General features: G+C 32.3%; 2 protein-coding genes across 5 annotated transcripts in view; one reads left to right on the top strand and one right to left on the bottom strand.

Annotated features, from left to right (window-relative positions):
* Nucleotides 1-1,331, bottom strand: part of LOC118196311 (protein Loquacious-like) — a 98,890-nt gene extending 97,559 nt beyond the window's left edge. For both annotated transcript variants that reach the window (XM_035367739.2, XM_035367740.2), the window contains exon 1: nucleotides 1,208-1,331. The gene's annotated coding sequence lies outside the window, so the exon portion shown is untranslated. The remainder of the gene's footprint in view (nucleotides 1-1,207) is intronic.
* A 341-nt stretch (nucleotides 1,332-1,672) lies between these two features.
* LOC118196312 (synergin gamma-like) overlaps nucleotides 1,673-21,141 on the top strand; it is an 82,029-nt gene continuing 62,560 nt past the window's right edge. For 2 of the 3 annotated variants that reach the window (XM_035367742.2, XM_085824961.1), the window contains exons 1-3: nucleotides 1,673-1,749; nucleotides 1,969-2,152; nucleotides 20,927-21,018. In XM_035367742.2, the coding sequence (XP_035223633.1) occupies nucleotides 1,733-1,749; nucleotides 1,969-2,152; nucleotides 20,927-21,018 (293 nt within the window). In that variant the 5' untranslated portion in view covers nucleotides 1,673-1,732. The other variant, XM_085824962.1, reaches the window with a different exon arrangement.

Here is a 21,141-nt window from a genome sequence, read left to right as displayed (position 1 = left end):
AAGAAAATTGACAAAAACCCAATTGTTTTTACCCTTGTAAAAAGCGGCAAACAAATAAGTGAGCGATTCTGCACTTCACCGAGAATATTTTCAAAGAGAAGGCGGTACTATTCGGTTTCTAGGGATGGCTATATTCACATATTCCAATGAGAGGTTCAATGCATCTTTTTTAGTAACATATAACATGTTCCTCGCTTCTGGGTAGATCAAGCATTTTTTTTAAAGTAAACACGTTAACACATGAAATATTTAAAACTCTTCTTGTGAAGACAAAATTATGAGTGATCGTGAATTGTTAACATTTACATGAAAGAGAAAAAGAAAAGATTAAATGTTGTTTATTCGGACTCTTCACAAGCAACTTATAAGTAATTTTCAGTAAAACTGCCAGCCATCTAAAACTCGCATTGGTGATTTACCAATAATCCTGGCACCATTTAAAATATATGGTCCGCAAAAATAAAACAAAAAATCAATCAAAATACAGTTTATATAAAATCATAGCCTGTGTAGGTTGTACTACCTCCATTTCTATTTTCACACAACATCACCGATATAAACCCCGATAAAAGGAAAATCTCGCAAAAAAAATTGATTCCAAAAAAATGTTTGATGATCATCTGATGCCCTAAGCTCAGGCCAAGACCCAGCTCTAAATTTAACTTTCTTTTGGTAACCAAAAAAAAAAAAAAAAAAAAAAAAAAAAGAGGGTGACACAATATAATTTTTGCAACAAAAAAGTTCTGCCATATGTTACCCACTGTACTATCCTAAAAACGTGCTTATGTTGTTTAATAATTAATCAATCCCTGATAAAAGCCAGCATTATTTTAAAAAATTCGGTGCCTGGGACCTTTCGCCCCGTGCTTTTACATTTTTTTAAATCATAAGGACGGCAGCAAGAAAATTTTTCTTTGCATGTAGGCCCAAGATTTCTAATACGCCACTTATAGTAGCAGTACTTTATTCCTTACTGCAGACTTAATTACACATAAGTCATTATACTACATTAAGTCTTACTAATGTAATACATGTGCTCTTTGACTCGTGCTGGATTTCTAAAAAAAAAAAAAAAAGAAGAAGAAGAAATTTATCATTTTTCTAGACGTTTTTTACCAATCAAATAGCAAATACACACGGACAACGTTCCCTCATGCTCGCTCAGACGTATACATTAATTCAAATAATGCAAATAAATAATACTTACGATAGAAAACTGGCTTTAAAGGTAAATACTACTGATAAACACGATTACAATAACAAGTACAATTAAAATATATTTGAAATTACTATCATTCCGAATGTTTGTCTTTGTTGATCGAAGTAAAAGTAAACAGCAAATCAAAGTTAAAAATAAAAATACTTATACAGATAAGATTTTTCTAAAGACTTTTATTTTAATTTCTAATAAAATACAGTATAATGTAAAAATTTATAATGTACTATATTATACCTGCTGTTTAGTAGTTTTAGAAATATTTTTAGAAATTAAGAGATAAAATAAAACGGATTATAGAAAATAAATTTCTTTATTATTTGACTCTGAAAATTTGTTCTGTTATTAAGTTATATCAATTAAGTTTAGTTGAAATCATATAATCTAGAGCTGCATTTGCTGTAGTACAAAAACAAATCAGACAAAACTGAAAATAAGAACTGATATTTCCCCCAAATCCGTATCACGTGACTTCCGGTTTTGTATTTGTTCAACACCAAAGTTTGCCGTGTTTATATGTCGTTACCTTTTAGGTCAGTAATGCAGTACTTAGTTTAATTTGAGAATTTCTCAGCTTATTTCCTTGAAATGATACGGAAAGCTTATTTCATTAGTTTTTAACGCGTGATATTTCTGACGTGTACATTTTATTATAGTGTCATCATAAATCACAGTTTGTATTTTATATTCATGTTTCTGACATTCATTTTCGTAACTTTGTATTTGAGACTCTTATTTTGGATTTTATACAGGCAGCCGTTTGGTGCTCCACCACCTACACCGAATGCTCACCAAGCTGTACCTAGCAAAATGATGCCACCAGTGTGTACGACAGGCCCACCTGTGTTCCCTGTCATGCCAAATACTTTTGGTTTGGTTCCTACTCCGCCGCCTCAATATGTTACTCAGCCAATGATGTATTCACAGCCATTAGTAGTTAGTAACTTTTACTTGCATTATCTTTATAGAAAATTATATGTGTTCCCTGTTTCTTCACAGTAAAAAAAAAAAAAAAAAAAAAAAAATTCTTTAAAAAGTTCTTATTATTAATTCTTATTGGTTTCGTTTTCCATATCATGAAAATATTAGCAACGTTTTTTTAAATATAAATTTCGTCTCACTCAACAATGCCAACTATTTCATTAAAGACCTATAATCAATATTGTTCATTAGCATTGTATTCGTTCAATGACAGCTTCCTCATTAGTGTTATCAGTTGGAAACATTTATAAGTAGCTAATGGTAATTTTTTTCTCTTGAGATTTTATCAGATAATTTTGATTGTTACTCGAATGAAACTCATTTGTAAAATATTTTGTTTCAACAAAGAAAATGTATAAACTGTTCGTTTTTGCCTGGTCTGTAGCCAAAATGTGGACAAGCCCATTATTTTCAACAACCTTAGACTGTGAACTGGTATTTTTTTCTTAATCCAAACGTATTTCCACGAGAGTTGGAATCTTGGAATCATACATATTGAAAGTGTTAAAATAGCCACAAGATATGTTTTAATACTAATTGAGCATTGAAATGGTAAAAAAAGACTACAAACCTAAAACTGGTTCATTAGAGTTCTTCACTTCTAGGAAACATGTAATAATTTTCAACACAGATGTAATATAATTGCACTCTATTGCATTTTAGTCCAAAAGGGTTATTAGTCTCAAAATACAATTTTGTGTTTCAGTTTTCATTTGAGTCTGTTACTGTTTGAAAAAATGTAAGATATTATTCTTTCATATTTAATCTGTCTGTTATTAATTAAAAAATTAAACTATTTAAAAGAAATAGATACAGTTCTTAAAAATATTATCCTTTTACTTACTTTTAATCTGATCTGTTTAAATAAAAATAAATTTAATTCATTAAATATCTATATAAAAATTTTAAATATTGGCCTTTTCTAATATTGAAACCAGATTTAAAAAGTATATGCATGTGTATATACACTTTGTACATCTATACATTGTGTACATATATGTACATGCATACACTATGTATATATTGGGTTGTTCGGAAAGTAATTTCGTTTTTTTGGGGGGGAACAGGAAACACAATTTTCGTGTAATGAATAAATATTTTATTAAATTATATATTGACCATTCTGGTCCAACAATTTTTGCCATCTTTCTGGCAGTAACATGATTCCCCACTCATAAAAGTTTTGGTCCTTGCTGGCAAAAAACTGATTCAGGTGGTTTTTGACATCTTCATTTGAGGTAAAGGTTTTACCATCCAAAAAATTTTGCAGGGACCGGAACAAATAATAATCGGAAGGCGCCAGATCTGGAGAATATGGTGGGTGTTGCAGTATGTCCCATTCAAGCTGTAAATGTATGAGGTCTTGCATTATCCTGGTGGAACACTACACCCTTCCTGTTGGTTGATTCTGGCTTCTTCTGTGTAAGTGCATCATTCAATTTGTCCAGCTGAAAGCTAAAAAAAAAACGATTCCTTTGAAATCCCACCAAACGGACAGCATCACCTTTTTTTGGTGAATGTTGGCTTTTGAAACGCTTTGAGCCGGTTCATCTTTTCTGCTCCATGACCTCTTGCGTTTCACATTGTTTTATACGACCCATTTTTCATCCCCAGTAATAATCCACTTCAAAAATAGATCATTTTCCTGACATTTGAGGAGCGAATCACTCGTCGACGCGACGACACAAATTTTGCTCCGTAAGAACATGGGGCACCCACACATCGAGCTTCGAGGTTAAGCCCATGCCTTTCAAGTGGCCATAAACAGTCGAATTTGACAAATTTAACCTCTCACCGATCTCTCATGTGGTTATTCGCCGATTTGCATCAACTAATGCCTTTATCGCATCTTTGTCAGCTTCAACCGGCCTTCCAGACCGTGGTGCATCTTCGACATCAAAATTGCCGGATCGAAACTTTGCAAACCATTACTGGCACTGGCGTACTGTTAACATGCCTTCTCCATACACATCCGTCAATTTTTTTCTCGCTTGGACAGCATTTATACCTTTTCTGAAGTAAAAAAGTAAAATATGACGAAAATGCTGCTTATTGCTCTTCATATTTAAAAGGGCACTAACCAAAAACTACTGCGTAGAATTAATAGAACTTTTTCACACACAAGCCTTGTAATATCAGCTCTCAAGACATATAATGGTTATGCGGCTTAAGTGTGAAGTTGGTTTCAAAAAAATGTAATTATATCCTCTGACGGGAAAAAACGAAATTACTTTCTGAACAACCCAATACATTTCTGAATCTGGTTCCAATAATAAAAAAATACCTATGTATTTTTATAAAATCGCATTACATAATTTTTCTCATCTTAAATATACAGAAGCTACACTGCTGGCCGCCGTAAATGCAACACCCTGAAGGAAGCATGCAAATAACATGCATTAGCGGAGGTGAGATATGCAAATGATTAGAATTTCAGTGCAGATGCACATCACGCGTGCCACCTCAAAGCACTATTTAAGGCTTGAGTTTTCAACGATTTCAAGTTCGACAATTGCGTTTTTCTCATGGTTTTTTTCAAAAGAAAAGATCAATTATGCCTCATAGTAAACAGCGATCATAGTTTGATCAAGTATCCAAGTTCGACAGAGGAAGGATAGTGGCCTAACGAGAGTGTGGATTATCTTTCAGGGATATCGATAATCATGTTTGACGAAACCAAACAACTGTAATGCAGATATGTGACCGTTGGATGCAGGAGGGTACGACAGACCAACGTGTTCGATCGCATCCACCTCAGTGCACCACTTCACGTGATGACAGGAGCGTTGTGCGCAGGGCAGTGACGGATCGCTCGGTCACATCATGAATCAGAGCACAGCACATTCAGTCTGTAACGCATCATCCAGTGTCTGTGCATACCATTCGACCCCGTTTACAGCAGAGTGGTCTGTCCGCAAGACGTCCATTGCATCGTTTACCCTTGATGCAGAACCACAGACGTCTCCGCTGCCAATGTTGCGATAAAAGAAGGATGTGGACGGCAGAATGATGAGTCACGCTTCTGTCTGCAACACCGCGATGGTCGGATAGTCTGGAGACACCGTAGAGAGAGGATGCTGAAGAAATGTGTTATGCACCACCACACTGGTCCTAGGTATGGGGTAGGTACAGGTATTATGGTATGGGGCGGTATTGGATATCACTCTCGCACTCTTCTAGTATGCATTGCTGGTACTTTAAATAGCCAGCGCTACATCTCTGAGGTGTTGGAGCCAGTTGTCCTTCCTTACCTTCAGATCACTAATGATCCAAACTTTTTCTGCTTATCCCCCCCCTCCCCAATCTTTTTTTTTTCCTTCTCAACTTTTTCAAACCCCTGCTCCTGTTTTCCAGCATCATGTAATTTTGAAGTTGTGAAACAAGGATAATTCTATTACTTGTAGATGTGGAATCTATAATTTTTTACAGTTTTACTTTTTATTTTATCTTTCTGATAAAGAACTTTAAACAATATTATTAGCTTTGATTGAATGTATTTTATGTCTTATAAAACTAAGTAAGGAATTTGTATGCGTAGCAGTACTTGCTTTGATAAAAGTATATTTACATGTACTTTTTGGCAGTAGGTGGATACTGAGTTTGTGCAATTTTTTTGCCTTATTTTAGCTTGTGTAGCAGCGATTTTTGCGCCAAAAATCTCCACTACACAAAGCCAAAATTGCAAGACAAAGAACTGCACAAACTCTGCATCCATGTGCACATCGACCTATTTTCACTTAAAAAAAATCCCAGAATTGCACAAAAATGGCATTGCATACTCCCTTTGTAAGATTGTCACTAGCATATTTCTTAGTTATCAGAAAGTGACAAATCTTAAGAACTAATTAGCAAATAATCGTTTAAGTTCATGTAACAAGAAACAACAAGATGGAAGGGTAACTAACCCTTTATTATACCAATTAGATTTACAAAACTCTGTCTTGGAGTTTACAATCAAAGCCAACACTTGGGCTTGAACTTGAGACTAAAAATTAAACTAAAACTAAGATTAACTAAAGAAATGTAGCCGAATCTATCAAGATTCTGATCGAGTTGTCCCCTTAACTCTATTTGACTACAAAGCTTATCAAGGGCTTGAGTACGGCCGAGCGTAATAATAGCTTTGAGAGAGAGTTAGCTCAAAAGGCAGACGTGCGTAAATCAGAAGCTCTGGTTCTCTCTAACTCTGCAAGTAACTTTGTGGTTTAAATACCGCTCCTCCTCATTAAGTATTCGGAATGATTCCAAAACTACGTTCTGGCCGGAAGTGGGAAGTTGAAGTTAAGAATTTGTCAGGAAAGGTACTTAAAATTTAACTGTTAATAAAATTAACATAATCCTTACACCTTGACTTTAACCATGTACACATTGACTTATTTTCACTTAAGAAAAATCGGAGAATTGTACAAACTAGGCTTTACGCACTCCTTTGGCTTTGTCCATGTACACATCAAACTATATTCACTAAACAAGTCAAAGGAGCAGTCAACAAAATATATATATATATAATCTCAATAAACTATATTTTAAATCAAATGGTATAGCATAAAAAAGGAAATTCATCTTTGCACTACACAAAGGAAATATCCACTTATTATTTTTACGAATTAACACGTCTTCAGTCAAACAAAATTCCTTAAGAGCATCCAAAAACTTCCTAAAATTATCTGAACTAGAATATGTATACTGGCATTGTCAAGTGAATTCACAAAAACAACATTCAAACTACGCGTTTTCGACGCTCAACCATACACATTTCTTTCCTACAAACAAGACACCTAATTTACACAGCAGCCAAGTAATACTCTATTCCCCTTTCTTTCCTAATTGTACAGAAACTCTTACCATATTCGACCATTTTGCCATCTAAACCACAAAACAGGGAATATACTTCCTAACCAACACACTACAAACCCTTACGAATTTACCGCAATCATGCAGTCGATTACGTCATAATAAAGTTTCCATGACATTCAACTACTCAGGCTACCATAAATGAAACAACAACTTTGCGATAATACAAGGGGTACCTTTCTCTCTTACTCTAACCCTTGCTTTTATTGAAAGTTGACTTATTTACAATTAGATTTAGTACACAAATTACTACAGTCAAAAGTCTTTAATCCGGACTCGTCGGGACTTCGGCGATTCTGGATTCTCGATTTTTCCAGATTATAGATCATCAGTTTAAATCTGGTAAGATGGCATCCAGAAATTATAAAATTAAAAATATGAAACCGTAATTTATAAAATAATGAGTAATTATGATGTAAAGGGTATCAAAATTTACAAAAAAAAAAAACTTAATATATTTTTGTTTACTTTATTAAACATTTCTTTCAACACGCGCATGTGTAAAGCATACATTATGTATAGTCGAAATTAGAAAATTGCAACCAGAAAACTATTTGATGTGTGTTCGTGATATTTATAATGACGAGGAATTTGATTTAAATCATATCAAAGACGGAATACACCGAAATGAAATATTACATTTAGTAAGAAATTATACGCCGAATAAAATAAAAACATCTGCCGTGAAGATAAGGATAGTGCTGACAGATCAACTTCCAGTTCATTGGCGCAGCGACGTCCCCCCCCCCCCCCCGCAGAGCATCTTGAAATTGATAACAGATTTCGGAATGGTTAGAGATTCAAAAGATATGCCTTTATCCATTTTTTGCAGCAATTCCACTTTTTATTTGATGGACATCGAAACGTACTTTCGTTTTGTAGATCCTTTGGGAGCTCCAGCATCGGAAATTCTATTTGACATAATCGAAAATTCAAGCTTACTTTTATAAAATTGCTCTTACTGTCTGCAAAAAATAATAAGCCGGATCCAATTCGAAGATTAAGGAACAACGCAATCATCAACTTTAACTGAAATAGATAATTAGATAATTTTAGCTTATACCGTCCGTTATACATTAAATGCGCACACGAAAACGTATTCTGCGCTTGCGCACACGCATATGCGCAGTCGTAAAGGTCTTGCGCGCATGCGTCAACGAGTTGCATCAGCATAAAGTTTTTAGCTTTGAGTTCCGAATTAATGACTTTTGACTGTATATCTAATTTGATAATGCTACTGCATGTGAAAGAAGTAAGAAATATGCTTCATTCTGAAAGAATTTAATAGAGATTAAGAGAATTAATCTTTTCAAAAATGTTGCATTAATATACCATTTTTATTATCAGTGAAATCTTCTGCGTCTTTGCATCCTTCCTGTAAGGAAAATTAAAAATTTCTTGCCATCATTCAAAGGTATGTGATAAAATATTACCACGGTCATTGTGCACTGCTATAATACAACAAAAATAAGTGTTTGCTCTTATATTCTCACACAAATTTTTTTAAAAACCTTGCTTTCATTGGACGAGGTTTTATAAAATTTACCTCTTTCACCACAAATTCTAATACAATCAAAAGTTGTTAATTCGGACACCCATAATCCGGACCTCAGAGCTAAAAACTTTCTGCACATGTGCATAGGCGTTTACACGTGCACGTAAGACCTTTACGACTGCGCATATGTGTGTGCACAAGCGCAGAACACGTTTTCGCGTGCACGTTTTATGTATAACGGACGGTATAAGCTAAAATTATCTAATTATCTATTTCAGTTAATGTTGATGATTGCGTTGTTCCTTGATCTTCGAATTGGATCCGGCTTATTATTTTTTGCAGACTGTAAGAGCAATTTTATAAAAGTAAGCTTGAACTTTTGATTATGTCAAATAGAATTTCTGATGCTGGAGCTCCCAAAGGATCTACAAAATGAAAGTATGTTTCGATGTCCATCAAACAAAAAGTGAAATTGCTGCAAAAAATGGATAAAGATATGAAGAAGGTGACAGAGAGGTTAGTGAAAACGAAAAAATTTTGATGGACAAATTAGTCGGTATTCTCGACACAGCAATTATAGGACTTGAACAGCGGAACTTTGTAACTGAACAAGAGATGAACAAGATAGTCTGTTTATAGAATTAAAGAGAATGTATTATCACATAAAAAAATAAGCAACTTAAACAATTTACATTGAAAGAAACGTTTAATAAAGTAAACAAATAAATATTAAGCTTTTTTTTTTTTTTTTTTTTTTTTTTTAATTTTAATTATTTTCGGATATGAATGTATCAATCTCAAGCTGGTTCTTAGCCTTTGCTGCTGCAGTAATATTTTTACAAAACATAAAGTCATCTTTAATGTTACTACCATCTATAATCTGTGCATAGTGTTCCAAAAATGGTTCAGTAAATATGTGGTGATTACTCACCTTTAGCTTTTAATTTTGTTTAGTCTTACTTCTGTTTTCGATGTCCGAATTCTTTGATGGTGAACATTATCTTCTAAATGGGTAAAATGCAGGGTTCATCCAGATTCACAGGAGAGACTTAATATTTTCAAAACAATAAAAAGTTCTGAAATTGTCGTCTATTCATTCTCTTGCTGATGTAAATACAAGGATTACTTATGCCTTAGTTTTACACATTTTTTTCCATTTTTGCACAGTATATACAGTAAAAATTCTATGCATTACATTCAAATCAAAACTCTAGTTCTCTACCAGGTTACAGTTACAGTTTTTTCGAGGTGGGAGAACATTTGTGATTGCTAAGTGCGTAGAATTTGGATTTCAGCTAGATGAAGATTTGGATACTCATTTGATCCAAATCTTCATCTAGCTGTAATCCAAATTCTACTCCTTTAATTTTTTCATTTAATTGATTGTTGATATCCTCCGCCATATATTGTATTCTCCGACTAATTGTGTTATTGGACACTTTTAAAGGTATCTTCCCAGCAAACTCACCAACCATGATGTCCACCATAGCAACTGGTAAAATAAGTTCTGTGCTTGTATGAGGCTTCTTACATTTCATGATTCTGTAATCCACCATGTAAGATGCTAGTAAAGCATTGTTTGCTATTGATGCATTCATGCTGCTTAAAAAAATGTTTTTTGTTGTTTCAGTTCTTTTAACTTCCTGGCAAAAAATCCTCAAGTTTTTCCAATCATGTTGTGGTGATTAACTTTTTAAATGGCACTTCGGTTATCTTAGAAGCATACACCTCACTGTTAAAACTTTCATACACAATACACACTGTGGTGTGTCTTCAACATAATTTCTGTTGACATAAAATCAAATTCTAAATAACCATCTTTATATTTATGATGTTTTCATTTCTTGAAAATCGTATTACTGCTTGAAGGCATATTATCTTTATCTGCATTATTATGTTTATTACTGTTCCAAAATTAATCAAAAAAATCACAAGACTATTTATCAAAGACAACAAACAAGAATTTATATAACATTAACTATACTACATGAACTAATTTGTCTCCATTTATTTATATGAAGTGCGGAATTTAATTTTACTAGACTTGGATTATAAACCGACAGACTGAATCTAGTGGTCAACCCTTGCTTGTATGCTTTGGGAAAATGTTCTATGACAGTCCAAATCTGTCGTAAAGGGTCTTCACACCTCGACCTGTCTATAATAACAGTCAACTTAAGTTGAGAACACTGGATATAGTAGAAAGTGTATGCATCCGCTGTAGAATATAGATCTACCACTTCAAGATGACACATTGTAAAAATTATGCTATGAAATGATTGAAAAATAATTGATCGAGAAGAGAATTGAATATAAAGTAGATTACATTGCATTTAGCTTTTTATTTAAAAATTTCATAATATCATGTCAATCATTTGATGACCTGAAGGAAGTCCTCCTTTTTTTGCATTATTAGTGAAACTGCGAATTCCAGCAACCCCAACCTCATTCCATCTCTGTGAGAAAAGCTATTAAAGCATACACTCATTCACTGAGCTGGAGGAGAAAAAAGCAATTCTTATGGCCTTCTGCCTCATCTTTGATAATGTGTATAATTTCAAAACCTTTATAAGGCTGGAAAATCACTACACAATTCCGTTAAGGTTATTATTGTTTTAAAAGCTTTTGTCAGATTACAGGGTTCGTACGATCCTTAAGAGTCCTTAAAAGTCCTTAATTTTAATCATCTGAAATTTCTGTCTGTTTTTACGACTGAAACATAAGCATTTTGAAACTCATTTTTTCTAATAAAGATATTTTAAACAATTTTTTGCTTTTGAGGATGTGAATTCTTTTATTAAATGGTTCTAAATTTGGAGACTTATCAACATTTTGGCGATTTTAAGATCAGTTTCTATAGAAACTTTTTAATTCCAAGATCTGAGAATTTTTCGATGATTTTTTTAAAACATTGTAACATTGATAAAATTCATTAAAATAATGGTAATATATTGAAATTATATTTAAAATATAACATTAAAATAAAACATTTTTATTTTTCGCTGTCATATTATAAAGTTTCGTTTTGGCCACTTATTATACAATATTTTGAATTTGAAAAATAAACAAGGTATAATGCTATAAAGCATGATTTACAGCACTTAGCAAAAGCAAAATTAGCCATGCAATTAATTAAAAATGTCCTCTTTTTAATTTTTTCATATTAAAAGTTTTTCTCATGTAATTGTCTCAGAATTGAAAAAAGTGACCCAGAGGTTATTGAAAACGAAAACATTTCGATTGACAAATTAGTCGGTATTCTCAACACAGCAATTATAGGACTTGAACAGCGGAACTTTGTAACTAAACAAGAAATTATGTCTGTTTAATAGAATTAAAGAGAAAGTATTATCACATGAAACGAAGCAACTTACATTGAAGGAAATGTTTAATAAAGTAAACAAATAAATATTAAGCTTTTTCTTTTTGTAAATTTTGATACCCTTTAGATCATAATTGTTCTTTATTTCATAAATTACGGTTTCATATTTTTAATTTTGTAATTTTTGCATGCCATCTTACCAGATTTAAACTGATGATCTATAATCCGGAATCGCCGAAGTCCCGACGAGTCCGGATTAACGACTTTTGACTGTATTTGAATGTTTCACTCCTGATACTAGAATCTTTTTCTTAACATGTTTATCTTTCCTTTTATTTTCTCGACTTTTCGCTTGGCACAAACATGGAAAACATCAAAAATGCTTCTAATCTTATCACAGGGGCAGGCATTATAGAAAGGGATTTTTTTATTAATAAAGAAATTGAAAAACTTACAATTTAAAAGATTCATCTAATATGTCTTAACACATCATACACAGAGCTGGCACTAGGTATCTTCCCACCTGATGCAATCTCTGTGGATCCTAAATTCTGCTGCCTAGTATCTTTCTAAATTCTGTTTCCAGTGTGTGCTGTAAATTCTAAGTTTTGCCATTTCTAAATTTTGTTGTTCGGTGTGTCACTAAATTCTAAAAATTCTGAGCACCAGCTCTGTAACCTTCCTTTACCATATATATATTTCATATTTCTTCAGAATGTTCATATTACTAAAGAAATAAAATTAGCCACTTTTTTTATACATTCTAAGTGCATTTAATGTTTTTTAGAATAACACAAATCCTTAATTAAATCCTAAAATGAAAAGGAAACTTTGTAGAAAGAAACTGAATACATAAAGAAAATTATTCTTCAAAAATATGTGCAGTTATTATTATGTGTATTACCCAATTGTTTATGATTTCAGCCTTTACTGTAATGTCCCTTTTTTATTTCTTCATATGATAGAGTTACTGAGGCAGATTAAATTAAGATTAAATTGTATAATCTTTTACCACTAGTCCACATTTTTAGTTTGAACTTGACTGTTCTTGTTTAATTACGTCACCGTAATAGTTGATTTTGTTAGCATTAGAACATGCCTTTATGTTCTAAGTTCTTTTAAAAAAGAGGCTTATTTAAGCCTTTGTCTGATATTCTAGTTTACTTTCAGACATAGCGATAAATTGCTTCATGTCTGTCGGGGGGTTTTGGATTATTTAACTTTTACCAGATCAACTAAACCCTCATAGGTACATTGTGAAAAGGTTGACAAGTTAGGAGATAAAGCACGCAGAAACTAGCGAGAGTGTATGTGACAAAATGAGACATTAAAAAAATCAACATAAAGCTAGTAAAACGTAAAGGTCACTTATCTTCTTTCAAATATGTTCAACTGTTATAATTGTAAAGTATTTAATGCTACTTGATGAATTGCATAAAGTTTATTTTATTCTCTAACTTATTAATAATTATGTTAATTCATGTTTACTAATAATGCACACTACTTACAGATCTATTTTATTTTTAGGATGGTATTATAAAAGTGAAATTCAGGCACTGATAATATTTTTAATTGAATTTATTCAGTTCCCATTTGCTCATAGGTCCTTAATTTTTTTCATTAATGGTCCTTAAAAGTACTTAATTTCCATGTGCAGAAATGTGCTCACAAATAAGCTCACAAATATTATTCACTTTTTCAATGAATATGGTACCCTAATAAGTTTTGAATAGAAGATGTTTAAAATTTTTGCAGGGAACATCTTTTCATATAAAATTTAGAAGATATACAATTTATGCATTCATTCTTCTCATCATAGGTAATTAACAATACATTGAGATATTTTAAAATTCAATATGAAACATTATGATATACAGTCAAAAGTCTTTAATCCGGACGTCCATAATCCGGAATGATCTATAATCCGAACCTCAAAGCTACAAACCTTCTGCTCATGCGTTAATGCATAATGCGTTTAATGTTTAACGGACGGTATAAGGTAAGCTAAAATTATCTATTTTATTTAATGTTGCAGATTGTGTTGTTCCGTAATCTTCTAATGGATTCGGCTTGTTATTTTTTGCAGACTGTTGGAGCAATTTTATAAAAGTAAGCTTGAACTTTCGCTTATGTCAAAAAGAATTTCCGATTCTGGAGCTGGTAAAGGATCTACAAAGCGAAAGCATGTTTCGATGTCCATCAAACAAAAAGTGGAATTGCTGCAAAAAATGGATAAAAGCATATCCTTTGTTTCTCTAACCATTCCGAAATCTGTTTATCAATTTTACGCTACTCTGGGGGGGGGGACGTCGCGGTACGCAATGAGCTGGAAGTTGATCTGTCAGCACTATCCTTATCTTAACGGGAGATGTTTTTTATTTTATTCGGCTTATAATTCCTTACTAAATGTAGTAGTTCATCTTGATGTACTCCGTCTTTGATATGGTTTAAATCAAATTCCTCGGCATTATAAATATCACGAATACACATTAAATAGTTTTCTGGTTGCAATTTTCTAATTTCGTCTATGCATAATGTATGCTTTACGCATGCGCACGTTGAAAGAAATGTTTAATAAAGTAAACAAATAAATATTAAGCTTTTCTTTTTGTAAATTTTGATACCCTTTAGATCATGATTGCTCTTTATTTCATAAATTACGGTTTCATATTTTTAATTTTATAATTTCTGCATGCTGTCTTACCAGATTTAAACTGATGATCTATAATCCGGAAAAACCGATAATCTGGAATCGAAGTCCCGATGAGTCCGCATTAAAGACTTTTGACTGTAATACCGTAAGAAAACACTTCAATATAAATCTCTAATGATATAATGTAATATTTAATAAGACAATAACACCTTGAATAAAATCTTTGGCATGTCCTCTCCAACAGATCAGCATGACTAGCTTGCTGATGGTTGGTGAGTGCTAGGTACAAAATATCAAAAAACCTCCGTTGCCTAATAAAAGGTAACTGGTTTTTGGCATTGCACATTGTATCAAAGTGTTTTTGTAAAAATACAAAATTGAAATTTAAGACAAGTAACTTGTATGACCAAGTTAGTCTTTGCTAGAATTTTGGAAACTAGAAATAAATATTACCCTACAACAAGAAGAAAGAAAAAGAAAAAAAAAAAATTGTTACAAAATGTTTGGTTTTCTAAAATTATGTGTTACATATGGGGGGTTATATGTGTGTGTATGTGGTAGCATTTTTGAAATGGTCAGAGGATCGTGCCTGGTATGGAAAATATACAAAAACCCAAGCCAGTTTCTTGACCATAGTTGACTCTCCTAACAAAAATAAAATTAAAAGATAAAATTTTGAGGGTGTTGTTAGGAGTATTACATAGGGGGACAATTGGGCCTATGCTATCACTTCTTGCTTAGAGAGGACGCAAGAAGTAATACACATAGTGTGATATTTCATGACGAAAAAAGTATAGCATACATTCGTTTTTATTAAGAATCTGGTATGAGGGCCAGATTTTCAATGCGATGCACAAAGTGGGTTTGTGCAATGCAAAATGTGGGTTAGAGTTTTCCCTCGAAGGGGGCCCAAATTTTTTAATGGGAAAATACTAGGAAGAAGGAAAGGCAGAATAGGAAAGGAGCCAGACTCGGAAAAGGTTAAGATCAGGAAAATAATTTGTCATAGTTAAGGTTTAAGTCTAAATCAGGTATTAAAATGTCATAAACAGGAAAAATTTTAATAGAGAATTTTGAAAAATTAAATTAATTTTGGACAGAGATAGGAATTCTACTAATTCTAACAGTTAATTTAAATTCACTTGCTAGATTAGTTTAGTGGAATGAAGAATTCCTGATTTCTTTTTAGTTAGAGGATTAGGTTTATCAATTTCATAAGTAACTTCAGAATATTGTTTTATAATTTTGTAAGGTCCTGAAAATGGAGGAGAAAGTTTGCGTGTATTAGGATATTGAAATTCTTCATAGATTACTAAATCACCTATTTTAAAATTACTAGGTTTATAATGAGTATCATATCTTTCTTTATTTACATTATGATAATCATCAGATCTTTTTTTAGCTATTTTTCTAGATCCTTCTATTGGTGGATATAATTCTTGATTTTGAATTAAGGAATCATAAGGTAATTTTCCATGCATTAAGTATGATGGTGGGAATTTTGTTATAGAATGAGGGGTGTTATTAGTTACTTGGGGTAATAATTTTGTCCACGCAATGTTACCTTGATAAGAATTTAGTTTACATTTTAATCTAGTTGTAATTGTTTGATTAACACGTTCAATTTTACTGTTAGTTTGGGGTCTATTTGCAGTAGTTAATAATTGTTTTACATTTGATTCCTTAAAAAGTGCTTAAATTTTGAAGATTTACAGGATTCGTATCACTTAAAATTTTCTTTGGTACCTGAATTTGAAAAATTTGTCTTAAGCAATTTATATAAGTATCAGTAGTTACACTTTTAGAAGCAAAAGGCCAAATATACCTTGTTGCATGATCAATAATTGTGTGAATATACTTTTTAGTAGAATTATAATAATTTAAACCACCAACAGTATCAATAGACTATTTCAAAAGGTTCACTGACCGATGGTAAGTTTTGCATTCAAACAAATTTCTTTTGTTTACTTTTCTTATTAAACTGACATACTTCACAATGGTTGCAATAATTTCTAACATCTTGAACAATTCCTAGCCAATAATATTGAGGAGATAATAAATTTAGCATTGAGAACATGCCAATATGGCCAAATTGTAGATGTGCTTTTTCAAGTTAGTACAAAAAAAAAAAAAAAAAAATTGGAATTACAATTTTATAGGCCTTGTGTTTTAATAATTAACACATCATTTATTTTCTTATATTTAGAATTACAAACATTGTCTAAATTTGATTATTCTTTTATTTCTTCTAATGATAATAAATTAACTTGCAATCTTAAATGCTGAAAAATAGGATTTCTAAATAGCATGTCAGCTTCAACATTAGTGGAGCCCTTTTTATACTTTATATCAAAATCATACATAGATAATTTTAAAGACCAACTAAACAAGTGACCTGTAGGATGTTTTATATTTTTAAGCCAGACTAGAGCAGCATAGGTCTTAACAGCAGTAGATGCAGAAAGCAGTCTCTGACACAAAATGGCGCAAGCTCTCTATTTATAGGAGTGGTTACGTAATATGCTCAAATGTTCTCGAAAGTATTGGTCTAGGGGAAAGATCCTGAAATTGCAGAAGGTTAATTAGAAGTTGCTTGTTTGCATAGAGCAAAGCCATCGGGTTTTTTATATTTTACATCCATATTATAAATAAACGTATATATACAGTGGTGGCCAAAATAGTGAACACTTTTGGAAATTTTTATGTTTTTGAACTTTGTATGCTTATAGAAAACGTTACGTTTCACAAAATGCAAACTTGTATATATCATTTTAAAGAGAATTTATTACTGAATTCAATACAAAACACAAAATTCAATTATTTGCAATACAAAAAAGTTAAACGATAATAGTTATCGATATACATTAGATAGTGATGATTGCAGTGAGTTATCAGTACTTAGTAGGGTACCCTTTATTTTTGATTACAGCTTCACATCGACGTTTCATTGAGCTGACAAGAATTCTAGGCTCTTCTTTCGTTATTACATGATGCCAGGAACACAATGATAGCCTCAATTAGTTCCGTTTTATTTGATGGGCACCTCATTCAGACAAGAGTTTTCAAACGGTGCCACAAATTTTCGATAGGATTGAGGTCAGGACTGTTTCCTGGCCATGACAACAATTTAATGCTCTTTGTACGAAACCACTCTTTCGATATTTTGGCTGTGTGGCAAGGAGCAGAATCCTGCTGAAAAATAAACGAAGCATTGTTGGGAAAGAGATCTCCGATGGAAGGTAGAAGTTTTGGTTCTAGAATAGTGTCAATGTATTTTCTGACATTCAGTGTCCCATCGATGACATGAAGGCGACCAATACCATCTGCTGACATGCATGACCAAATCATAACACTAACTGGGTTCTTTACAGTTGCTTGAATGCAGTCAGGATGTAGCTCTTCTCCTATTCTACGTCTTACATATTTTCGCTCATCACTACCGAATAACGATATCTTAGTTTCATCACTTCATATAACTTGTGACCACTGATCATCTGTCCAATTAATGTGTTCCTTTGCCCACTGTAGTCTTTTTTTTTTTTTCCGTTGCTGAAAATTAAGATAAGGCTTTTTTCGTGGAATTCTACCTCTCAGTCCAACATATGTTAATCTTCTCCTGATTGTTCTTGAACTGACAGAAACACCAGCATCATTCAGATCACTTCTGATGGCCGCTGATGACATTTTTCTATCTTGGAGACAGTCTTTTTATTCTTCTGTCATCAATAAATGTGGTGCACCTTCTTTGTTTTTTATTGAATTTGTCTCCTGATATCGTAAACAAAACTTTCAGACTCCAGATGTAGTCACTGAACCACCCACCTGTCTTGCAATTTCAGCATAGGAAAGACCACTTTCTCGTAACACAATAATATTACATCTCTTTCTAGATGTCCAGTCTACTCTTTTATTTAATGTCATTGCTTCTTGACTAAATATTAAAAATTTTTTCAAAAATTCGTACTTGTAATTGCAAAACAATGAATTGTTTCAAGTGTAAACATGATGTCAGCTTCTACTGGCAGTTACTAACATTTGACTGGTTCTCAGAACAAGAACAGTGATTGGCCAGGAAAGCTAGACATTACAAATCACTTCATAACTGTGTTTTTTATTTATATTAAAGTACATATAACTTTTTTTGTATTGCAAATAATTGAATTTTGTGTTTTGTATTGAATTCAGTAATAAATTCTCTTTAAAATGATATGTACAAGTTTGCATTTTGCGAAACGTAACATTTTCTGTAAGCATACAAAGTTCAAAAACATAAAACTTTCCATAAGTGTCCACAATTTTGGCCACCATTATAAATATATAATCTGTATAACCTACAAGGGTTGCGAGTTTTGGCGAGATATCTAGGTAGTCGTCATAGAACGTAAGTACCAAATATTCTGTGCTGGTGACTTTATAAAAGGTCAAGTAAACCAAACCACACAAAATATCTAGATCTTCTCACTTTGTGTGTGTGAGATTAAAAGTCTTGGTTCAGTTAATTATGAAGCTTTTACAATATATTGCTGCACCCCTGTGATGAGACCGCTATGCATAGTTTGGGAACCAGTGGTCCAAAAGTTCCACGCCATCAATATAATTTTTTTATAATTTCCAATGAGTTTAGATTGCTTTATGACTGTAGATTTCTTTTCTTTCTTTGAGTATCTCTTGGCCACTCACTGCAGGCAGATAAATTTTAAATTTAATTGTCATAGCTGTGATGGAACTGCTATTCCATTGTTGTTCATGCTTTTTGTCAAATGCGGTTTCATATGTTCTGCATTCTGCTTTTCCCATTTTGTTTACAGGAATAATAGGAAAATTTCCTAGCTGCATTTAAGAATTGTTCCAGCAGCATAAAAATTTCAGGTCGTTCAAGTTTGACAACAAAATGTGCGACGTAAAAAAGTTGTTGAAATATATATAATGATTTGAAGATACTTCCCCCACTTTTAAAAGGTGTGGTACAACATCTCCACCTAGTCAAAGATCAGTAAATGTTTTTGAAGATTTTCCTGATTATATATCAAAATAATATAAGTACTCTTCATAGGAACACTAAACATTGTTGTACTCAGAATGAGAGTTTTCTTTTGAGAAATATTTTGCATGACTGTCTACCAAAATAAGATATCATTTGCTCATCTATAGAAAGATTTTTTTCAAAACATCTTTCTATTAAAAAACACCTCATATGACACGAAATTGGCATTAAAATATTTGAATAAAGATGAACTTTAGCCAGTTTTATGGCTTTATCCAATATTTTAATTAGCTGAATACAATTTACGCTTGATATTGGTACAAGTAGAATGCGTCATTGGTTATTGCTGTGCGTACTAATGGATTCTTTGTCGACAAGCATCACTATGTGTACAAGATAACAATCTTTCCAAATAATTTCTTTTTTTATATCAGAGTTTCTTAAACTGTGGGTTGCGAACCCGTTGCTAGACCCTGCAGTAGGGGTTCACCAGAAATTTTAGCAATTTTGATATTCCTTTAACTTATTTGTAATATTTTTCAATTACCAAATATTTTTGCATAATATATCTGAAATTTAATAAAGGTAAGACAATACAGACAAAGAAAAACGAAAATGTTTAAATGTATTTTTTTTTATAGTAGAAACATTTATTTTACTTCAAAAATTAGCATTAATGACCTGAAACTGTTATAGTATATCATAGTGCAAGTGAAGAAGCTGACAGTTTCACTCATGCGTGTATCGGATTTGCACAATACTTATGGAGTCCCACAGAAGTTTCGTAAATATTACGGAATCCCCTCAATAAAAAGTTTAAGAAACCCTGGTTTAGATGATTAAGAATTTTTTTAATCATTTTGTGATGAATTCGATATATTTTTTAGATTAAGAAAAATCTTGATTTCACCTAATACATCTATCAGCATAGGTGAATTATCACCTAACACATCATTCACTGAAAAACAACATGAAAATCTAAAATTTGAAATTGGACCAAAAGAAAAAAAAATCTAAATTTTATGTAGATCTTTCAAAATAAATTTTTTTATTAGTAAGGGGGGGGGAATTATGCAGAAATATATTTGCTTCTGAAGAAGAGCGATGCGAGTCTGATCAGCCTCAAAATCAATATATTTTAGCATATTTTAACTTAATTTGGTGACTTTACTTGAGTTAGAAGTTTTATTCTGCAATGCTTTGATATTATTAACTGATTAGTTATCACAATAAGCAACATATTTTAAATGTTTTCATACACAAATCGGCAGGTGTTTGGTAATTTGTTGACAATATCTGATTGGAAATATTATCTGCTATAAAGCAGTGTGTATTGTGTACTGTCAAATTCAGAATGTTTAGAACCATTAATGAAATTCTAATTGTTTCTTTATTTTTCACCTATCACGTAATTTTTATAGGTGCCACCCAGCCGAGTACCTGTTGTTGCTGGTATCCCATCTCCTGTTCCAGCTATGTACATTCCTGTTTCTCCTGTTCCTCTTGGAATTAAGTGAGTCCCCCTCTGTTTTACTATCCCAGTTTGTTTACAAAATATACCCAGATAGCACAATAAATGTAAAGGCGTTTTTTCTTCTATTCTGTAGATCTTACAAATGAAATTATTATGGACGAA

Source organism: Stegodyphus dumicola, chromosome 10 (genome assembly GCF_044657685.1).
Source record: "Stegodyphus dumicola isolate Sdum_Otavi_A_Nest chromosome 10, ASM4465768v1".
Classification (NCBI taxonomy): Eukaryota; Metazoa; Arthropoda; class Arachnida; order Araneae; family Eresidae; genus Stegodyphus; species Stegodyphus dumicola.
This window is presented reverse-complemented; position numbering and strand designations above follow the sequence as displayed.